This window comes from Arachis duranensis, chromosome 3 (assembly GCF_000817695.3).
Source record: "Arachis duranensis cultivar V14167 chromosome 3, aradu.V14167.gnm2.J7QH, whole genome shotgun sequence".
In the NCBI taxonomy this organism is placed as follows: domain Eukaryota; kingdom Viridiplantae; phylum Streptophyta; class Magnoliopsida; order Fabales; family Fabaceae; genus Arachis; species Arachis duranensis.
In genome coordinates this window covers 42,835,743-42,858,616 of record NC_029774.3, presented here as the reverse complement: position 1 = coordinate 42,858,616, position 22,874 = coordinate 42,835,743, and the positions used below count along the sequence as shown (strand labels likewise).

The 22,874-nt window shown below is 36.0% G+C and overlaps 4 protein-coding genes across 11 annotated transcripts in view; 1 reads left to right on the top strand and 3 right to left on the bottom strand.

Moving 5' to 3' along the window:
- LOC107478936 (short-chain dehydrogenase TIC 32 B, chloroplastic) overlaps positions 1-22,874 on the bottom strand; it is a 78,680-nt gene that overhangs the window by 22,308 nt on the left and 33,498 nt on the right. The window lies entirely within an intron of this gene.
- LOC107479009 (uncharacterized) lies at positions 4,677-7,437 on the top strand. The gene is made up of 9 exons (XM_016099162.3): positions 4,677-4,767; positions 5,149-5,643; positions 5,742-6,038; positions 6,122-6,219; positions 6,324-6,408; positions 6,516-6,689; positions 6,783-6,920; positions 7,026-7,150; positions 7,263-7,437. Exons 2-9 carry the CDS (start codon positions 5,437-5,439, stop codon positions 7,435-7,437), a joined length of 1,299 nt encoding a protein of 432 aa, XP_015954648.2. The 5' UTR covers positions 4,677-4,767; positions 5,149-5,436.
- LOC107478938 (protein FAR1-RELATED SEQUENCE 5) lies at positions 8,293-15,861 on the bottom strand. Of its 2 annotated transcripts, XM_052259676.1 has the most exons (4): positions 15,632-15,861; positions 10,767-12,292; positions 10,085-10,691; positions 8,293-9,953 (listed from the first exon to the last, which is right to left on the bottom strand). In XM_052259676.1, the coding sequence occupies exons 1-4, from the start codon at positions 15,752-15,754 to the stop codon at positions 9,894-9,896; spliced, it is 2,316 nt and encodes a 771-aa protein (XP_052115636.1). In that variant the 5' UTR covers positions 15,755-15,861; the 3' UTR covers positions 8,293-9,893. The 2 variants fall into 2 exon arrangements, with proteins under 2 accessions (XP_052115636.1, XP_052115635.1); XM_052259675.1 differs by having other exon boundaries at positions 8,294-9,953; positions 10,085-12,292.
- On the bottom strand, positions 17,466-19,245 carry LOC127745808 (uncharacterized). 6 transcript variants are annotated; one of them, XM_052259683.1, is made up of 4 exons: positions 19,127-19,245; positions 18,494-18,590; positions 18,169-18,409; positions 17,466-17,740 (listed from the first exon to the last, which is right to left on the bottom strand). In XM_052259683.1, the coding sequence occupies exons 2-4, from the start codon at positions 18,583-18,585 to the stop codon at positions 17,579-17,581; spliced, it is 495 nt and encodes a 164-aa protein (XP_052115643.1). In that variant the 5' UTR covers positions 18,586-18,590; positions 19,127-19,245; the 3' UTR covers positions 17,466-17,578. The 6 variants fall into 6 exon arrangements, with proteins under 6 accessions (XP_052115643.1, XP_052115641.1, XP_052115640.1 ...); XM_052259681.1 differs by having other exon boundaries at positions 18,494-18,585; positions 19,127-19,242; XM_052259680.1 differs by having other exon boundaries at positions 18,494-18,585; positions 19,109-19,233.

Here is a 22,874-nt window from a genome sequence, read left to right as displayed (position 1 = left end):
TGGTCCATAAAGTTGCACTCGAACCTCATAGTAGTCCCTGAACTTAATATTGACTCGTATTCGTCGATGAAGTTGCACCCCGGGACTCAGATTCGTCCTTCCGGCACAGTCCCTCCACCTGGCACTACCGGAAAACTGATGTGGACTCTTTCGTAACACGCTGGCCAGGTAACGGCTGACGTGGATTAGTAAACCTTTATGGTGCAATTTGGTCCCTAAATCAAAATAAAAAATTTTAATCCCCAAATTTAATTATTATTCTCTTCTCTATAATAGTAACCCCTCTCTTTCCTTTTCTTCTCTTCTCGTCTCCATATGGATGTGTAAGAGGCTACAAATTACAACTTCGTTGAAAGTATGCATATGTTTTGTTAGTTAAGAGTCACATATACTATGTCTTTGTATTGAACATTTTATGCACTCATTTAACTCTAGTTTAATTAAAATGTTTGATCAAATTCAATTTTATATTTTTATATGATTTTACAAAAATATATCTCTTGTATTTACAGAATTAAAAAGTTACATTGTTATTATTATATACTACATTACATTTATTTTCGAATCCTGTTCCAAAATAACCATGCATCATCCTAATTTAACTGTCATTCACATAGTATTAATATAAAGTGTTATATTATGGCATTTCAAATCTTATGACATCTCCATTAAAATGACGTGTTTAAGATTTTATTATAGTTAAATAGGTATTTTAAATTAATTAATGGTAATATTAGAGAGACAAAAAATAGCAAAAATTTACCTAATTTAATATTTATTATTTTAGTCTCTAATTAATAAAAAATTAATTAAGTAAAATAAATATAATTAACTAATTTAAGACACTAACTTGACATATTAAAATATTAATGATATCATCTTTTTGTTTGTAAATGTCATGCTAACATTTTAACATTTTATATTAACATTAGAGATGAGTTGAGATTCACAATTTATGAATTTAGGAATCAATTTAATCATTTTTAAAAGTCAACAAATTTTAATGATTGTTCACAACTTTAGAAACTAAACTTTGCATTATTTCTTTAATTATATATATCACATAAGTTTTTTTTATGTTATAATCTCACCATCTTTCTTACAGAAAAAAATGGGATAAAAGCGGTTAAACTTGTTCAAATAATGGTCGTTAAGAAGACTGTAGTTGTTGTTATTGTTATAAGATACTTCAACTAAAAATAAACAAAAAGAAAAATCTTGTGAATTTGGGATATGAAGATCTATGCCTGTAGAGAAAAGAGGAATTACTGTAGAGAAGAGATTGATGATTAAAATTTTTAATTTTGATTTAGGGACCAAGTTGCACCATAAAAGTTTTATAATCCACGTCAGCTCGCCGTGACCTGGCCAGCGTGTCACTGGAGAGTCCAGATCAGCTTTCCGGTGATGCCAGGTCCACGGAATGTGCCGGAAGGACGAATGCAACTTCAGGGACGAATATGGGTAAGTTTTAAGTTCAGGGACTACTATTAGACTCGAGTGCAATTTTAAGGACCACTTTAATACTTATCTCGTTATAAACAATTTAACGAGATTTGTGCGCTGTATTTCTTCTTCCATTCAACCTACAATCAATATGTTAAATACATATAAGATCTGTGTAATAACCGTAACGTATGAATAGAAATATATTTTACTAGTCAGAACAGAAATACACTAGAATGAATTTTTGTTGAACATTCAATATATTAATTTTTGGGCACGTTACCTAAATTATATAAGAAACTCAGTAACAATTTTTAGTGTTAAGTTTGTGTTTAACATTGGATGTGGTATGAAATACGAGTTTTAATTCTATTTTTTTTTACATATGCTATTGTTTTTGTGTAGCTTGAAATTTTTTTTAGTAAGACAGCAAGTTCTAGACCCTAACCAAAAAATAAATGACACAAATTTTGCATTTGTTTTTTATTTTCACTAACTATGTCATACGCAGTAGAATACTAAACATTAACTGTACAATAATTTTTTCACGAATCATATCTTATACAATAACTTATTTTTACATTATATTAAATTTTTTTAAGCTACTAATTTATGTGAAATGAATTCTTGATCATCATTTAATTAAGAAAATTAAGTTTAAAATATAATTTTATTATTCTCTCTTTGATACAGTAGAATAAGTATACTTCAAATATAAATTAATTTTATTTTATTATAACTAAGAAATAATAAGATTAATTTATACTTTATTATATCAGACAGTTTCTTATACATAATAATATACTGATATTTTTTTATTTAAAGTGCAATTACTGTATTATATCAAATCGGGAACAATGAAATTGTATTGTAAAGTTAATTATCTCATTTAAATGAGGATTAAGGATTTGTTTCACGTATTCGGGTAGTGTAAAAAAAAATAACATAAAATAAAATATTTTGTTGTGTAGAATTTGTAGGTAAAAAAACAATTGTATCGTGAGTGTTTAGTGTTTTATTGTGTATGATATGGTAAGTGAAGAAAAAAAATGAATGTAAAATGTGTGTCATGTATATTGTGTTGGGGTCTAGCATTTGTTGTAGTATAAAAAAATAACAAATTATATAAAAACAAAACCATACGTGAAAAAAAATAAAAGTAAAACTGAAATTTCAGACCACAAATAACATTAAATACAAATTTAATAATAAAAAAATATAATTATTCTGTATAGTTTCAAGAAATTTTCATTTTGGTCCCTATACATTTTTTTTCTTTTAATTGAGTCTTTGCACTGATTTTTTTATTGGGTCCGTACACTTTTTTTCTTTTTATTTAGGTCCCTATACCAATTATTTTTTTTTTTACTTGGCTCCCTATATAATTAAGCCAATTACTACAAAGAGGAACTTAATTGAAAAAAAATTAGTACAAAGACCCAATTAAAAAGAAAAAAAGTATAGGGACCTAATTGAAAATTTCACGAAATTATAGAGACCAACAGAGTAATTAAACTAATAAAAATAAAATGATAAAATATAAAAAAACCGTATTATAAATGGTTTTATTTTAATTAAAATATGGTATGAATATTTTGAATAGTCTTATTTTGATATAGCAATCAAATCAATATTTTTTTATTTCTTATATTGTTATATTAAGATATAAGAAAATAGATAGTACTTGATAGGATAAAAGATGTTAATTATTTAATTTGGAGCTTATGTGGTAAGAATAGAAAACTCTTCTCGCTCTGTATTGCAAAAAATGGCACTCAATCATTTTACGTTTGTCTTCCACCGCCACACTCCGTACCAATTTACACAGAATTGTGAAAACGCTTATTCAGATTAGCAGTAGCAAGAAGTTGTAATCGAGTAATTTTAGTTACATTTCAATTTATTTAAGTAACTTATCTTTAATTTTTTGAAGGAGTCCAAAAAGATTTATGATATAAAGAACAAATTTAATAATTTTACTTATAATTTTTAATAGTGACTTAAAACATGTAAAACAAAGCATGTAAATTACAAATCCAATAGGAAGGTAACAATGATTTTCAACTAATTTCAGTCAATATCACTAAGTTATTTTAAATTTATGCTGTTAATGTTAGAAATTTAACCCCCAATTGTCTAAAAAACGAGGATGTGCATAAGTAAGAGTTAGTTTCATTTATATGTAGAAAACTAAGCATAAATTTAGTAATTAACTATGGACTAATGTTAAAAAGAACAGAATGTGATAACATATTATTTATTGAGAGGAATAAAAGTATGTCTTAATATTCATCTTAAGAAATATGTTATTATACGAATCTGTTAGAATACCATATGAGGTTAAAGTTTTTCATATATTATTGTAAAATAAAGTTTAGATTTACATATAGCAATTGAATAAGTTTCTTGCAATTATTACAGAAGCTAAAAAATATTAAATAGCTTGATTTTTTATGTAATACCCCGTCGGAAAATATTCGCGCTACTGATTTAGTTTTAACTTTTACAAATAGCCAAGGTTTTCCAAGTAAAGAGCTTGATGGTATCTATTGATTATCTCATTTGTGGCTTTTGAAACACAACATTCAAACTGGGGAAGGGTGGAGGAATTAACATTTCCTGGGTCTAGTGGGCACGGAGCAACCTAAAGCGGGTTCAGATCGATTCAGAGTCATCACGGCTCACGCCCTCTCTGTGGGCCATACTCCGTCGTACACGTCTTGTCTGGAGAAGAAAAAGCTAAGGTGCACAGAGGCAAGCTTGCTTATATAGGGATCCGTCATTGCACCTCCACCTTCATCCAACTCCATATCTTCTCCTCACTCCATATTTCCAAACCTCCGCTGCTGTGTTCCTAACTATGTCGTTAGCCATGGGGGATGAGCAAGTTGTGCCGAATGATTCTCAACTATCAGAAGAAGGAAATCGGTACGTTCTCTAATGAAATAGGGATTCTTATTTTGTACTTCCACCCCTAGTTAGATGCGATTGTTAACTCTGATGTAACCTTCTCTTTGTTCTCTATAGGCGGGTTCTCTCGACTCAGTGCCCTACCAAGGCACAATCAGCCACTGACGTTGGAAACATCAACGTCAACCCAGAGTTGCCACTCGACGCGGTAAGTATCCGAAACCCTTGGAAACCCGTGTAGATTTGTTGTTTATGCAGAAGATGTTGTTTGGATAATGGAGCTAAGACGTTTTGTGTGTGATTGGTTTAACACAGCAGCCACTTGAGGAAGTTACGACGACAACTGAGGGTCAACAGGGCCGAGCCGACATTATCTCCGACGTTCTCCGAAGCATCCTGGATGCAGTTGAGGTTGGTGCCTGACACCATTATTTCATTACTTGTTGTAGTAAAGTCGAGGGGGTTTTGGGGAAACAAAATATAAACAGTGATAATGCATGAAGTGTACATGGGGGTGGCACAAAAGTTATAAATGTTAGCATATATTTTGGTCAACACTGGGGTCCGACACATGTAGTGTACATGATGTGGGAGTCTGACCTTGAAAGGCCCCTCTTAAGCATAACCAATTTTTTTTTATAAAATGCAACCGATGAAAGTCTTCATCAAGTATGTTTGTCGTCCGCGATGATGCTCAATCTCAATTAAATATGTCTTGTTTTGTGGCCTTGTAGCTTTAATAATTGGTGGAACCCATTCTGAAAAGTTTTAGTTTTTTCTTTTTGTATGCAGAGGATCGATGCTAGATCAGTTACTCTGGAAGCAAACCTAGTTGAACTTCAGCGTTTGCTCAAGGTCCGGAACTCAAGCGGTGTGACCCCCTTGATTGTTACTACAGGAACTACCACCGTGACAACATCTGCGAGAAACAATCACAGCGTTGGGATACAACATCCCGGCCCAGACACGGGAACCACTACCACCACAAGATGTCAAGGGAATCAGAAGATCCACACCTACACCCACCTGATCAATGCAGCCAACAAAGGGAAGGGTATTATAGAAAGCAATTCCGGGTACATGTGCGATGTCATAATCCCCAACTCCCCTGGTTACGATGATGACGTTGTCATCGATGAGAACCTATCTACCCCAGCTCCAGTTGTTGGCGGACGGCAGATGGGACTGCAAACTGGGTCTATGATGCATTGGGAAACTGGCACACCTAAGCTGAGCCTTGGCGGGAACACTACGCGCCGCTGTCCAGATCAGCGGTCAACTGATAAGGTGTACACATATAACTCCCAACATTTCTTCATGTGTTAAGAGTTTTAACTCCAACTTTTTGATACAACATCTCTAGCAGTTGATTGATTTGTTCCCAGATCTTGCAGGCCTTTAATGACCTCCCTGGTTTTCAACAACTTGACTGCACAAGTGTCGTGTGTGAGTTATTCTCGCATTCACCTACACCGATGCCTCCACCCAAGATACCTAAGGTGGAGCAAGCAGGCCCCATCTCAGAACATCACAAACCGCCGATATCCACGGTTGATGATGCAAACGAGATCCTACCTGAGTTGGCGGGAAAGTCAGTAGCTCCGCTGAGGCAGGGTGGGAGCGGGGTCAGGCGCCCTGGACTGATTTCACGGCTTGACTCACCTATCTATCTCATACCCCTGGTAACAAAGGAAAACTGTGCAAACCTTATTAATTTAGGTGTAAGTATGGTCTGCAAACTATGCAATTTTTTTGTTGATTGCAGAGCTATGAGATGGTTTTCGACCCAACTGCGGATATGGATCTCACCTACGATGAGTGCCGCATCGCTGCGTATCTTTACGGCAAGACAGAAGACCTTAAGTAAGTCCTTCCATAATTTGACATTATTTTGCCTCTCCTGATTGCCAGTATATATATCCAAACCGGTGTGGAGTATCTTAATTACTTTCTTTTTTTTGTTGCAGTGAGGTAGTCTTCAAATTTTATGAGTTGGAGGTCGCCAGGGGCATGTTTCACTCTTTGATCCCAAAATTTGTTCCCCATTCTGATGTAAGTGACTCCAACTAAACATAAATGACCTACTGATATACGAACTTTGTCGGTGATGACTTGCATGTTGTTGTTGGTTAATGGGTTCCCCGTATTGGAAATGGCAGATTGTGAACATTGTTGTCCTGTTTGCTTCTCTAAGAGCATCAAGAGAAACTCCCATTCGTTTTTGGTTCCTCCCAAGTCCCTTCGCTGTTGATGTCCTTCAGCTGAGGCCCATCGACATGATAGTCAAAAAATACCTGTGTCGCTGGATGCCTGCCATAACTAAACTGGAGAAGGTATAATTTAAAGATCTTTGGTTTCAATTTCAGATTCCATAATGTTAGGGTGCTAGGCGGATGTGGAAAAATCTTATTTGGTGATCATGGCAGGTTATTATTCCCATATGTGAACCCAGTCATTCATGGTATATTATGGTAGTCCACGTCAAACAAGGCAAGGTTAACGCTCTTGATATCACCAAGACTAAAGAAACCATGGAACGTAGAGAGCGCAACATGCGTACAATCGTAAGTTTCTTGGCCTTTCACATACTTTTCTAACGACTTCGTGACTTCCGTGTGGTGTGTAACTCGTTTGCCAACCAACTAACCGTGGTAACATGTTGCATGCAGATGATAACTTTGTCACAAATTTTCAAGCAAGAGCAGAATCTTAGCAGTTTCACAGAGATCTCTTCTGATCCTATAACTTGGGGACCCATCAATTATCCCAAAGGAGTACCCAACCTACCAAACAGGTGCTTTAACGATTTATTTAGTGATAGTCTATGTCATGTTCAACTATTATTGCCAAACCGATATTTAGTATGCTAATTCAGGGTTCTAACAAGTCATTTCTGTGAAAACCAGCAACGATTCCGCTGTGTGGTGCCTTTACTGGCTGCTGAATGATGGGTTACTTGACCCTAGGAGGCTTGGTGTCATGATGAACGGAAAGGTGAGAATGAAAACTGCAACAACTATCATCTTGTCTGACTGGAACCAGAAGAAGCAGGTTGTGGATGAGGAGGCAGAGAAGCTGTAGCGCACCCTCATGCGCGCTCATGACTAGTTTCCAAGGTCACGGACACATGCAACATGGCCGTCTCATATGTCCATGTGTTGTGAATGGTTATGGTTTGTAAAATAGCTTACTAAGGTTTGATATATATAAAGTCTATGACTCTAATAGATCTCAATTGGATGGTAAAGTGTGGAAACGAGTGGTCCCTCCACTATGGTAGGAGCACCCATATCAACACATTACCCTTTTGCAATCAAGGTGGAAAAGACCTAATCCTTTTGACTATAGTACCTATGTTTGGTGTCTTTGCTCATTTAGGATGGTATTTACAGTATCAAGGATGGGTGTCATTATGACAACTTTTGTGTAAGGTATGTGTTTGAGTTAAGAATGATGCATCAAGCATGATAGTCATTATGACTATGTTTATGTAAGGTATCTATTTGAGCTAAGAATGATAGTCATTATAACTAATGTAAAACGGCCTGCAATCTAGATTGATACATCCTGTGTGGCAAGTTTTTTTGTTTCAGTCGTCTGACCCCGGGCATGGATATTTCAGCTAAAACTGCTTAGTATATTTCAACCTTATTGTTTGAGGACACATTAATGGACCGTGCGACTCACTCAAATAATGTTATAGTTGGTGCCCCGATAGAAACAAAGTAAATGTAAGGGAATGCTAAAAAATTTGTAAGATTTTATTTAGATAATCGAATATTAGAATATCATCTTATCTGATCGCGGAGAATTTGCTTTCACAATTATCATCACACATGACACAATTATTAATTTGTTCGAGAGCAGTAGCTTAAGTAAGTAATTTAGTATAGATTTTCAGCCCTAGTTTATGTACGGTAATGATTAACATGGAATTTCAGAAAAAGTTTAGACTGGTAATTCCAACGAAGGCTGTATATGAAATAATTGAATACATTGCACATGTAGTTGGTTCAGAACTCCATGCTAAAGACTATTTACAATTTCCACGTTGAAAGAATTAAAAACATTTATATACACGTAATTAAGCAAATATCAAGGTCCCTCTACAACGCCATAGTAGGTCATATATTTTCCATTCCATGCTTTGTGATGAACCCACAACTCCATACGAAGTTCTGGCTTCATTGGCCAAAGTGCTTGCAAGCAAGAAACCCTTATTCATCCAAGATTCACAAACTTATATAGCTTTCTTCCATATAGCCAAGACTACTCACTCAACTGCAAACGATTCCAGTTACAATTTTGCATTGCACTGCAATACCTGGACATCCAAAATTATTATATATTTAGAAAAGACAACAGAAAGAGCGGCAGAATTTGGTATAACTATTTTCATTCTCAGGCATATTCCAAAAGCAATAAAGGCTTCTTGCGGAAACTGCGGCTCAGTAGATGTCAAAATGTTTTGCAAAAGCTGCAACGCAAAAAAAATAAAAAAATGTCAGAGAAAAAAATAGGATCACAAGGAACTCTGATGTTTTGTTTTAATGAATTGAAGCAGAAGTAGCCTCTTCGAAAACCCGCAGTTGACTATTTCCATCAAATGGTGGCTTCCCAGTGACTAGTTGGTACAATATTGCCACTACACTCCATAAATCAGCCTGCAATTACAATACAATTTTACTTTTTCATTCTTCTTAAAAAAGAAAAAGGAGTAACAAGCATTTGCATGTAGAATCCAATATTGGTTCTAACTATCATCACCGTGGCATCATATTTTTTATTTTGAATTATTTCTGGAGCCATGTATAGTGGTGAACCACACAGAGTGTCAGCCAACCCCTGGGGTGTGAGAGTCCTAGTATAACAGCACATTAGTAAAAGGAGTAAACAACGTTATAATATTCTTCATTCCATCCTGTTGGAATTAAAAACCATTGCAGAACCAAATATAGGAAAACAGTTTGAATGCTTGCCACAGAGAGAGAGAGGGAGAGAAAGAAAACAGGAAAATGGGGTGGGGGGTGTTCCACAAGTAGAGAAGGTGCAACATCGATGATCAAACAATGTCATGGTATCATATCATAAATGATATTCATATTTAAACTATTAATCTTTAAATGTCAAACAGTCTTATTTATGGATAGTTTCCCCACTGGAGATGGCTGAGTGTCATGTAAATCTGCCATCAATCATGTACGAAGAAGCAAGACACAGCATCCTTTTTCAGAAAAACATTATTAGTCATTCTAGCATAACAACACGCAAGTGATAAGTATAAAATGTAAATAATATAAGTAAATAAATGCCAACTTCACAGATTTGAAATGTTTGTCACTGAATTCACAGATACTTAACTATTTGCACTAGTAATATGCAAATGAGCAATACCCATATATAAAGATTTTCAACAACAAGTGCTATATAATAAAGTAACTACAAATAGTCACCGGTAACTGTAGCCGCAAGAAGCGACAACATTCCCCCTAATATACTAGTACCACTAAAATGAGCAAGTGCCACTCCGGAGCATATCAAAGGTCGCCAAGTGACACAGCCTCCGGGTTGTTGGAAGGAGCATCCTCCTGCACCACCTGCATGAGAAACATTTAGTCACATTCTAACCAAAGACCTGAACCAAGTATTCACGGAATTGAATGTAATATGCTACATCAAAGAACGAGCCCATGCAGCAGAAAAGAAATGAGAACCTGATCATCTTTACCTGGGTACCTCGAACTCTCTTATTCACGCCCACACACGGTTGGCCACCCTCCTGACCTGCACGATTTGGACAACGGGTCCTTCGATGACCGAGTCGGCCACAGTTGCTACACTTGCGTCGTTTTTTCCCGGTCGATGCAGATGCCTGGCTGAGTCGACCAGTACCCTTTGTTCTCACGCTGATGGGGTCCTTCACTCGTTGTTCCTCCGCCGTTAGTCCTACGTCTTCCGGGGGCCTGAGGCCATTCTTAATTTCCAGGCAGATAGTGTCAGTTAGTACCTTATGTGAGTAGTACTTAAAGTCCTCATCGCTCATGCATGCAACCCGGCCAAGTCGTGTGCATAGCTGAGCAAAAGCTCCTAACCGGGACCTATACGTTGTTGTTTGCTCCTGTGTTTCATTTCTAGTGCAATTTAAGCCATAGTGCAACTTTGCTATCTTCGACCATCTGCGGAGCACAAGCGTATTGGGAATGATAGTATAATCCAAGCGCACCAACACAGCTAGTATGTGGAGACAGGGCAGTCCGAATGATTCCATTCTCAGGCAGGTGCAGCTGAATTTGTTACCCACATTTTGCCTCAAAACCTCCCACTTCTTTTCCGGCCTGCGATATTTTTGAACAACATATACTTCACCATCAGCATTTTCATTGCATCCACATATGTGAATTCGAATGCACCTTTTAAGAGCTTCACGAAATCGCCAAAACATCTCCCGAGTATACTTTGTCCACCCATCCTTCTCAAGCTCAACAAACTCAGTTTGCAAGACTGGAGTTCCGTACCATGAACGAAATTCAAGCTCGTCCTCATTGTCTCGCAAGAAATCAATGCATCTTTGGAAGTTTGTGACAAATTCAAGGACCCCGTATCTACTCTCCACAAACCTGCCCAGCTTGGCATGTAGAGATTCACAACGGGACGTTGTCCGTATTCCAGCAAAAAATTGGCCTCTGATGTATGCTGTCGCCCATGCAGTTTTTTTGCGGTACAAATCCTTCACCCATTCGACTTCACGAACCCCACACTCATCCAGCATTGCCTCCCATTGCGCCTCGAACTCATCAACCTCCATGTCCGCAAGCATGCAGTGTCTAAATAGCTGGGTGAATCGTGAGTCACATATATTGGAAGTCGCATTACGAAGCAAATGCCAAGCACATAGCCTGTGATGGGTTTCGGGAAATACATGACGTATAGCATTTCGCATCGAGGTATCTCCATCTGTGATGACTGCCTTAGGGGCCTTTCCTTCCATGCATTCCAAAAACTGCCGCAAAACCCAGATGTAGGACTCTTGTGTTTCACACGAGACCATTGCACATCCGAAGACACATGTTTGGTTGTGGTGGTTAACTCCCGAGAACACAACAACAGGCAAATTGTACTTGTTTCGGCCATAAGTAGCATCGAAGGCTAGAACATCTCCGAATATTGCATAGTCGAACTGACTGCGCCCGTCACTCCAAAATAGGTCACAAAGATTGTTTTCAGACCCAACCTTGTACCTCCAAAATATTCTGTTGTCTACACGGGAAACACCTTCCAAGTATCGAATTGCAGCGCTTACATCTCCATTTTGCAGTTCTCTTTGTCGCCTCACCTCATTATACATGTCTTGCTTTGTGAATGTCACAAGGTTAAAACCCCCAAGCTGTGCCGCGAAGGATTCATATATTTTAGGAATGCTGATACCAACCTCCCTCAAGCTAGTCATTTGTGCAATCTCTACTTCAGATAGCCGCCTGTGCGACCTCAAGTAATCGACGAACTTGCCAGATGCGAGTTCATGATTATGCTCATCCACAAACCGAGACACGTACCATTTGCCACTCCCATCTTTTCTCTTTATCCTCATCTCGGCAAGGCAACCACAACGAGTCATAATCTTGTGCTCCCGTTTTCGATTAGCCATCTGTAGCCATTTCTTCTCCCGATACCCTTGCCTATTGCACACAAATGTGTATCGCACAATATCCCCTGCAGTATTTGTTACCTTCCTCCCTTGCCTCGTAGAAAATCCCTTTAATCGGCTATAGTTATTATAAAAGGATTTGGCTTCATCTGGAGTGTTAAATTCCATTCGAAGGACATCATCTGGCCCCACTCCTTCATCCGAATCGAACCCTTCGTTACGACCATCATCCTTACTTGCATAGTCACGAAAGTATTCCTCTGCTTCAATTCCCATGTCATATAATGTTTCCTGTATAATTAATGAAATCCATTATTCATCATCGGGGCCACGGGTGGTGAAGAAAACCAGCTTAACAAAACTGCACATAAATTGCTTTAATAAACCAGAATTTTTAAACAAAATCAGTAAACTGAAACTACACTGTTTGAATAAAAACGAGTTTGCTAAAAACTAGTTTTTATGGTTCAATTAGGTTTGAACCCAACAAAACTGGTATCTAATTTCACTACAGTAATGTCAATACTAAGCACGTTTTTTTACTGTTGGTAGCATAAAATGATTATGACGTCATATACAGTAGCCATAGTCTGTGCTTTAATTTCATGTCTCTGGTCTTAATAGTTTCTGATTGGTGTTAAAAGATTAATTGGCTAATAAGACAACCTCAAGAATTAATAATTATCCTATGGCATTAAAAAAATTGGTCCTATTTCATAAGCTCACTCAAAGTGAGGACTAACTTAGTTATTACATACTACTTTGAAGGCTAAAATAATCATAAGTTTATTTAAAAAGTCATTTTTTCAGCTATTATGAATTAATCTTTTTAAAATAAATTTTGTATCTTAAATTCTATTCTGAATTTTATATTTTAAGACTGAAATTATAATTAAAAATCCTCCACTAAAAGTCAAGGAGCTATAACTCAAATGACATAATCCCCTTGTATTCGCCTAAAGGTCTCGGATTCGAGTCTAACTCCTATTTTTGAAAAAAAAAATTCCTCCACTAAAAAATTTTAAAGTTAAAAAAATAATTTCATCATTAAAAATTTTTTAATGTTAATTAATAAATTTTTTTCCTACACTTATTCTCATTTTTCCACAAACAATGCTGCCTCATTACAAGGAGCATAGTTTAGTTTGGCAATGAATGGTGCCATTTGAAGGAGTAGGTAGATATCGACCTTGCCTAATCTTAAGGAAGAGTAACAATATTACAGACTCTTCTTGCTATAATTGAAGCAAGACAACTTGTCTTACTTCACTCCAAAGCCAGCTTCTTGGCATTGACCATCTACTAGAGAATATGATCATGGGAATATTAGTGGAAATCTAGCTTGTGAAAACTGAAGATTAAACAAAATACAACAAGAAAAGACTCTGAATTCTGGTGGGTTAGAAATAGATTAGATTAGAGGAAACGATGGAGCAACAGGTGCGAATGTCACTAATTTTGTTGGCAACAGGAATGTTCTGAAGGCCACCATCGATGTACCTGAAGCTGGTGAAATGAACTTTTACTGCACCCATCTTGATCATCTTGATGAGAATTGGAGGATGAAGCTGATTAATGCAATAATCCAGTCTAATAATGATGAGCCTCACACCTTAGCTGGAGGGCTTAACTCACTTGATGAATCAGATTAGTCACAAGAAAGATGGACTGATATTGTTAAGGTATATTCTTATCCGTAAGCTTTAAAGTTTTAACCATAGTCAAATGTAAATATGAGTTAATTCAAATGGGATTAATGTCCAAATTGACCTCCTAATAAGTCACACGATAGTCAAATTAGTCATTAAAATATTCCATAAAATAATTTATTTTACATCCAAAGGGATATAATTGGAGATATCATTGTTTCTATTACAGAAGTTATAGAAAATGACCTATTTTAGAATGTGACTTGAAGATTGATTTACGTAATCGGAAGTAACTGAAAAGATTTACAGTGAAACCTACAAATCGATCACTGATTCAATCCGAGTAACTGCAGAGGATATACGTCAACAGAAAACTAAGAGTAATGATACAAACTTAAGTCAAGTTAGTCCTATGTATGAACTGATATTATTTTTTCTCTTTGTTTTGTTTTTCAGTACTATGAAGAGATTGGAAAACCAAGACCAAAGATTGAAGTGATGAAATATCTAAATAGTAAGCAGTACACGGATGCTAAGGACTATTCACGGGAATGTGAATCTTTTGTGATGATTGCCACAGGACAAAGTAAAACAAGAATACCTTAAGCTTTTAATTATGTGACATACATTTCATCAATTTTGAAAACTCTTTAATCCTCAAAATTATAATGCAGGTGTGCAAGGGACATGTAAGTATGGAACAAGGGTAGATTACATATTATCATCATCAGATTCAACATATAAGTTCGTAGCAGGGTCCTATCTTGTGCTTTCTTCCAAAGGGACTTCAGATCATCACATAGTCAAAGTTGATGTGGTTAAAGAAAATAATAGCATTCTAAATAGTAGTCCTCGTCAAGAAGAAAATAATAATGTAACAAAGATGCAGCAGAGAATGAAAACACAGCCAAGTCCATCAAGTTGTATATGGAACAAAAACACATATGGGAGAGATATAGATTGAGTTTCTTATTTTTCTTTTTCTTCTCTTTAATTTGCTTACATTAATCATTGCTGAATTTAACTATAGTTTCGAAGATGGGGCAGTTCAGTTAGTTTTAATTTGTTAACGCTTCCTAATCCTCTAGTCATATGTGTTCTGTATAAATCTGTGTTTCCTAAAAGACATAAGATTTACAAGATTATTGAGAGGCAAAATGTTATGTCTTACACATTTTTCTTTTGTTATTTCTTTTTGGAGTTGTATAGCTTTTGGTTTTTGATTTATGAACTCAAACAACCATTATTTATTTATTTATTTCTTTTGTTAATAAGAGTCCCATTGCTTTCATAACATAATACAAATGGAGAATAGTAGAAGGCTAATATTTTTTGTGTAAAAAGATAACAAGAAAGTTGATTAGTGTTAATTCAAATATAAGGTAAAAACAGATAAATATTGATTAGTAGAATAAAAATATCTAAAGAATCTTTTGATAGACTATAGGTTATAGTCAAAGAAGTCACAAAACTTGGTACTTGCATTACCATGGGACATGGGTTGCTGCTGTTTTAGTTTTACTCAAAGAAGTCAACGCCTTAGTAATTGGTGCTATTGATTTAGAGAAACTTGACATTAACTCCAACATTAACGAGTCAAAGTCGAAGACTATGGACCATGATCAAGGTACATATAAAGATATACATAGAACAGAGAGAACAATGACTCAAACAAGATGGCAGAAGAGGAATCCATCATAGAAGAGGTGGAAGAGTACACCAAGAACGCGGGGTTTCACCAGTTTCAGTTCCGTTTACGAAAAAGCAGAACCATGAATACCCCTTATTCAAACCAAATAAAAAACAACGCATATCACAAAACATTAAATTCATTGTACTCCTATGGTTCACAACACTTGCAAAGACTAACCACATTCACCAAATATTACAAACACGTCAAAATTTAATGTTAAACCTGCCAATAACAACTATGTCACATTCAGAGATTAAAGCATACTTTCAAACACTAATAGGAACGTACCTGCTCATCTAAACCTACACCGCTGCGTTGAACCCAATCATCCCTGCTCCTCACATTCCACTGGCACGTTCCCTCTACAACACGGCTGCAGGACCCCATCCTCTCTGAATAAATTGAAATCATAACAACAATGAGCACAATTGGGTATACTTAATGTGTCGTTCACTTTTTCGCTTATTTCACCAGGCTCACAACATCTACTTTACAGATTTTAAAGTGAAACTCACCTATTGCTCACTTTGTCGTACTGAGTATTTATCCCACCAACTTCGTCTGCCCAGCACTGTACCCACCACGCCAGGAACCGTTCAATACCTGACTACATCCACTCCATGAACACATTCAAATGACACAAACACAGAAATGGAAGACCCCAAAAACCACCACGTCGGTAAACCACCTACCTCCTCTTTGTAAGCTCCCTACTATTGCTCCAACAATCATATTCTTTGGAAAACACAGTTTTCTTTTTATTAAGGTATTCGGCAGGGTGGCCTAAGATTGAGCCGACCCGGAATCACACCCAAAAGACAAATACGATGTAAAACAAAAACACTAACAACAACTACACTCCCTCTTAGTGGAACTTACCTCCCCAATCCCGATGCACATAAGCCTACGGCACTCCTTGAATGAATCCAAGGCCCTACCAGATAAGAACCTTGCTGCTTCAATAGCGGTGGGAGACGGCGACGCAAGGAGTGAGCCACTGGAGAGAAGGTCGCCGGGGAGAGGAATCAGCTGCTGGAATATCTTAAAATCGGCTCTTCTCCTTGGGAAGATGACAGAACTCAGCATAGCATTATGCATCTCAACATTGCGTTCCTTTAACACACATCCCGGCAGCATCAAAATTATACCTTCTTCTTCCTCACACTTTCCTAACCTTCCAATCCTCTGGAAAATATCATCTATCCAATACAGTACAAATTTGATTACTTTTTTAATTAATTACAAATCTTCTTCTTCTTTTTTGGGTATGAGAAACTGAGAGAGATTAAAGTTCTTGGAGAGCATCAACGAGATTGAAGCAATCTCCTGCGGATCGAAAAACCTAACTCTATTAATTACAAATCTGATTAGTTATAACTTTTTTATTTCACATATTTTTTCTTTTTCTTTTTCAAACTCATCATACAGTTTGGGCTAAAAATTATCAACCATTAATTAAAAGAAATAAGTTAGTCCAAAAATAAAAAAACGGGCATACGATCAAAGCCTATTAGCCAAGAGCCACCACCAGCTTATTCCAATTCAGCTATCTCATAATAAGCTTTCTTTGAGGATTATCTTTAGCCGTTTCATTGAGTGTCCTTCCATAGTCTTTTTGGTCTTTACACAATATTATACACAACAACTTTTTAATTGGCTACCTGATAGTACTTGTCATACCAATGTATGAGTAAAGTGATTGTAACACCTGAAAATTTTCCCATAGTTTTTAGTTTTTAATGCTCAAGGCATTAAATCCCGAATGTCAGCCTCGATATAAGGGGAGACAGAGAAGGAAAGTTGAGTTGCAGTAGTGGAATAATATGGATAATGGCTGACCAACAGCGATCCCCTGAGGAGGAGGATGGTCGGACAAGCAACCTTGGAGACATCCAAGATATCTTCCAAAATTGGAGGACAATCCTGCTCTTTAACTTCAATGAATGGAACTCCGTAAAAGAGCTTCTCCTTAGTCTTGATAATCAAATCCTTAGTCTTGATAATCAAATCCTCATCGGCATTAATAATATTATTTCTGAAAAATAAACAAAATAAAATTATTACTAAAAATACATAAATTGATGGACGAGATAATACATGAATAAATTATAACAATACATACTTAATTAGAAGGAGATATAAATTGTTTGACTTCAGTAGTTCCTCTAATGGGGGATTCCTCAATAACTCAGCCATGTGGGACTCATCCAAACCCGAGAAATCAAATCCATCCTTCTAACTTTCTTTGTCGTGTTCTTCTCTTTTCGGAGATTCCAAATGGAATCCACGCTCTCTATTTTTTTCATCCTCGGAAGATGATGTGCTGTTACCACTAGGTGACTTCTCAGCAGCACCTAATCCCAGAACGTCCTCCAAGACATATTCACTTGTTGTAAACTAGGAGAAAATCACAAAACATTAGATCATTAAAAATATTCTCAAACAAAATGAAGTGTATGAAAGAAAGTGAGATTCAGAGATGAGATAGATCTAACACACAAAAAAGAGAAAACCAGGAAAAAAAACAGAAATCAAAACACAAACACAAAATAAAGTTTAGAAAAAATCAAAAATGAGATCTAAAAAAGACAAAATCAGAAAAAAACACAAATAAAAAACAAAAAAAAATTGGAGATGAGATTTAGACCAAAAAGAAAACAATGAAAAATAAACAAAATGGAAATGAGATCAACCACGAAAAAACAAAAATCAAATTAAAAAGCATAACATCGCTATATTCCCATTATCCGAGTCCAACTACACTTTGCTTCCATATTCAAATTAAAAAACGAATATCCATTGCATTATTTATACTAAATTAATACCATATGAGAGGATACAAAGGAGGAAAGTCGAGCTGCAGTAGCAGTATGATATGGATAATGGTTGACCAACTGCCATCCCCTGAGGAGGAGGATGGTCGGACAAGTAACCTTGGAGACATTCAAGATATCCTCCAAAATTGGAGGGCAATTCTGCTCTTTAACTTCAAAGAATGGAACTTTGTAAAAGAGCCGCTCCTTAGTCATGGTAATCAAATCCTTATTAAAATCAGTAACATCATTTCTGAAAAATAAACAAAATAAAATTATTACTAAAAATACATAAATTGATGGAGATAATACATGAATAAATTATAACAATACATACTTAATTAGAACGAGATACAACATGTCTGACATCAGTGATTCCTCCACATCCCCGAATTCCAGATTGTACTTCCAGACATGTTTACTTGTCATCTAATCTACGAGAAAAACACAAAACATTAGATCATTAGAAAAATCTAAACAAAATAAAGTATATGAAAGAAAGGAAGATGAGATTGAGAGAAGAAAAAATCAAAAAAAATAAAAACGGACATCAAAAATAAGAAAAAAATTGAAAATGAGATCCAGAGAAGAAAAAACAAGGAAAGAAACAGATGTCAAAACACAAACACAAAATAAAATTAAGATGGGATCCAAAAAAGACAAACCAGAAAAAAACAAATAAAAAACAAAAAAATGGAGATGAGATCCGGACCAAAAAAACAAAAAAAATAAAATTTAGGAAATATAGGAAATGAGATCGATAGAAGGGAAAACAAAAAAATCAAAAACAAGAAAAAAATTTGGAGATGAGATCTAGAGCTAAAAAAGCCAGAAAAATACAAATACAAAATAAAGTTCAAGAAAAATAGAATATGACATCGAGAGAAGAAGAAACAAATAAAACACAAGCACATACAGCTGAGAAAAAATATTCAAAGAAAAAACACACAACCCAAACGCAAACACATGCCATTATAGCTTCTCTTTTATTTCTAAATCTTCACAGTAAGCGCTGCACTATAGAAACCTATCTTCTCTTCTTTCCAGAATCGGTCCAAAAGTTCTCTGGAACTGTAAACATTTCCATAAATGAAAAACCTTCATTATATCTTCATCCCGAGTCTGGGAACACATTGTTACCTAGATTATTTCTTTATCAATAATAGGTTTACCATTGTAATTATTTTTTAGTGAGAGTACATAAAAAAAAGTACATAGTATATAAGGTGTAATAACTCAACAAATATTTTTTAAGGGGGATTTTTTATTCTCTCCAACAATGAGAAGAACCTATCTCTCTCTCTCTCTTAATCCCTTCTGATTCATCAAACCATAAACATCACAGCTTGAACAGCTTAGGGCATGAGATTTTCTTCATGGTGCGGTGAGCGTGGAGAGCAACCAAGCTGTGAATCCAAAAAAAAAAGGTTGTGAATTGAGATCAATCCAATTTTGCCATTCTCTTTCTATCCCTAATTTTTCTTTCGACATTTTCTTTCCCTCATTCTTACCTCTTCCTTCAAACTCATCCAATAGAGTTTGATGAGAGGCTATTTCGCAAGATTCTTTCTTGGTGAACATAGCTGTTCCGATCAACGAGTTGGAAGGAAGAAGATCTGAATCCCTATTACTCTGTGATTCATTGATTTCTCAAAATGGCAAACATGGCAAACAGATCCTCCCATTGTAGAGGTCATGGAGCTACATTGGCTTGCTCTCATTGCAACAAGCAAGGCCACACAGAAGATGTATGCTATAAGAAGCATGGGTACTCCTCCCACTTCTACCAATGGCAGCAACATAACACCACCATCAATCACGTGATCACTGAGGGGCATGATGATATACTCAGTGACAAACAATTCCAGCTCAATTGTCTCCAAGAGAACATTGGAATATCAAGATCTGGATTCACTCCAAAGTAAAGATTTGCCTTGTTAGAGTTGATCAAAGACAAAAGTGTGCAGCAACAACCTCATAATGCAAATCAAATTTTGACTAATTCCATTCACACTTCCACTCCAGGTAAAACCATTGCATTACATTTTAATGCGAGAATTATGAGCATTATCACTCCAAAATCTGCACTATAGGTCATTGATTTCAGTGCAACAGACCATGTGACTTTTGACTTAAAAGATTTTGCAAGTTTTCAAAATATTGATCCAATCAATGTGATATTGCCAAATGGAACCAAAACTATTAGCACCATCATTGGCACAATCACATTCTCTAAAAATTTTTTTCTCAAAAATGTTTTATACATTCCTTCTTTTGATTTTAAATTGATATCTGTGTCAAAGTTAACCTCAAACTTACATTGTCAATTGTTAATCAATGATAAGTGTTGTGAGATACAAGATAGATCCACATAAAAAGTGATTGGCATTGCTGAGTGTATCGAAGGGTTATATACAATGAGTAGAGAACCAGAATTCTCTCATTTTCCCCCTCTTCCAACAAAGCAAGCTTCATTGGCGGTAACTACTACTACTCATCCCACCACACCTTCACACAGTGAGCACAACAACATTTGGCATCTTAGATTAGGACACATACCCATGCATAAATTGATTTTTCTGAAGAAGTATTATCCTTTTATAGATAGTATTGCTTCAAATTTTCCTTGTGATTCATGTCATTTTGCAAAACAAAAGAAATTATCTTTTAATCTTAGTACAACTAAAATAAAAGATTGTTTTGATTTAGTTCATATGGATATCTGGGGTCCTATTTCTGTCCCTTCCAATGAAGGACATAGGTATTTTTTGACTGTGGTGGATGGTAAGAGCAAATTCACTTGGATTTTTTTTATGAAAACCAAATCTGAAGCATCACAATTGGTTATTAATTTTGTGAATTTTGTCAGAGTACATTTTGAAAAACAAGTTAAGTGTATAAGGACCGACAATAGGCCATAATTTACTCTAAAATCCTTTTTTGCATCAACTGGAATTTTACACCAAACTTCTTGTGTAGAAACACCAGAGAAAAACGGGATTGTAGAGAGAAAACACCAGCATATTTTAGGTGTTGCTAGAGCACTGCTATTTCAATCAGAAGGGATTAAGAGAGGGAGAGAGATAGGTTCTTCTCATTGTTGGAGAGAATAAAAAATCCCCCTTAAAAAATATTTGTTGAGTTATTACACCTTATATACTATGTACTTTTTTTTATGTACTCTCACTAAAAAATAATTACAATGGTAAACCTATTATTGATAAAGAAATAATCTAGGTAAATTGCAAAAATCTCTATATGGGCTTAAGCAAGCAAGCAGGCAATGGAACATTAAGCTCACTCAGACTCTTGTGGATGCTGGTTATAAGCAGTTTTTTGATGATCATTCACTCTTCATTAAGAAACAATCTGAAAGTTTCACTGCCATTCTAGTATATGTTGATGACTTGGTTTTAACCGGGAATGACATTGGTGAAATCAATTCCATCAAGCAAGATTTGGATGACAAATTCAAAATAAAGGATCTTGGTGATCTCAAATACTTCTTGGGAATGGAAGTAGCACGCTCTAACTCTGGAATTCACATTTATCAGCGGAAGTACACCATGGACCTTCTCAGAGATTTTGGTTATCTAGATTGCAAGCCTCTCTCTACTCCATTTGATTATAGTCAGAAACTTTCAAATTTTTTATGAAACTCATTTTCCATTTTTGGACTGTGCAACAACTTTTCACCTACAGGCTGCTTTTCGTGTACTCCGATATTTAAAAGGCCGACCTGCAACTGGTCTCTTCTTCTCCTCTACTTCTAATCTGCATCTCACTGGATTTGCCGATGCTGACTGGGCTACCTGTGCCGATACTCGTCGCTCTATTTCTGGTTATTGCTTCATGCTTGGGAACTCGCTCATTAGCTGGAAGAGTAAAAAGCAAACCACAGTTGCCAAGTCCTCTGCAGAAGCTGAATATAGGTCTCTTGCTGTTGCCACTTGTGAAGCTAGTTGGTTATCTTTCTTAATGGATTTCATTGGCTTGCCGCTTCAAAAGTCTATCACTCTATTCTGTGACAACCAGTCAGCCATTCACATTGCCAATAATCCCATTTTTCATGAAAGAACTAAACACATTGAAGTGGACTGCCACATTGTTCGTGAAAAGCATTTGTCTGGTCTCATTCATCTTATGCCAGTTCGTTCCAAGGATCAACTTGCTGATTTTCTTACCAAAGCTCTGCCACCGGGTCCTTTTCTTGCCAATGTTTCCAAGCTAGGATTGTTAGATTTACACAATTCTAGCTTGCGGGAGGGTGTTACCTAGATTATTTCTTTATCAATAATAGGTTTACCATTGTAATTATTTTTTAGTGAGAGTACATAAAAAAAAGTACATAGTATATAAGGTGTAATAACTCAACAAATATTTTTTAAGGGGAATTTTTTATTTTCTCCAACAATGAGAAGAACCTATCTCTCTCCCTCTCTTAATCCCTTCTGATTCATCAAACCATAAACATCACAGCTTGAACAGCTTAGGGCATGAGATTTTCTTCACACATCAGTAACACACCCATAGAGGGACCAGAAACACCACAAAAGGGGAGAGAAACACCACAAAGGGGTTATTTAATCTAGATCTGGATCTCAGATCTAGATCTCTTGAGACAGAAACCACACAAACAAACAGAAAGTAACTACAAAAGAGAAGGGATGCAAAGGAAGGAGAAAGGATTATGACCGGCGAAAAGAGAGAGAAAGTGG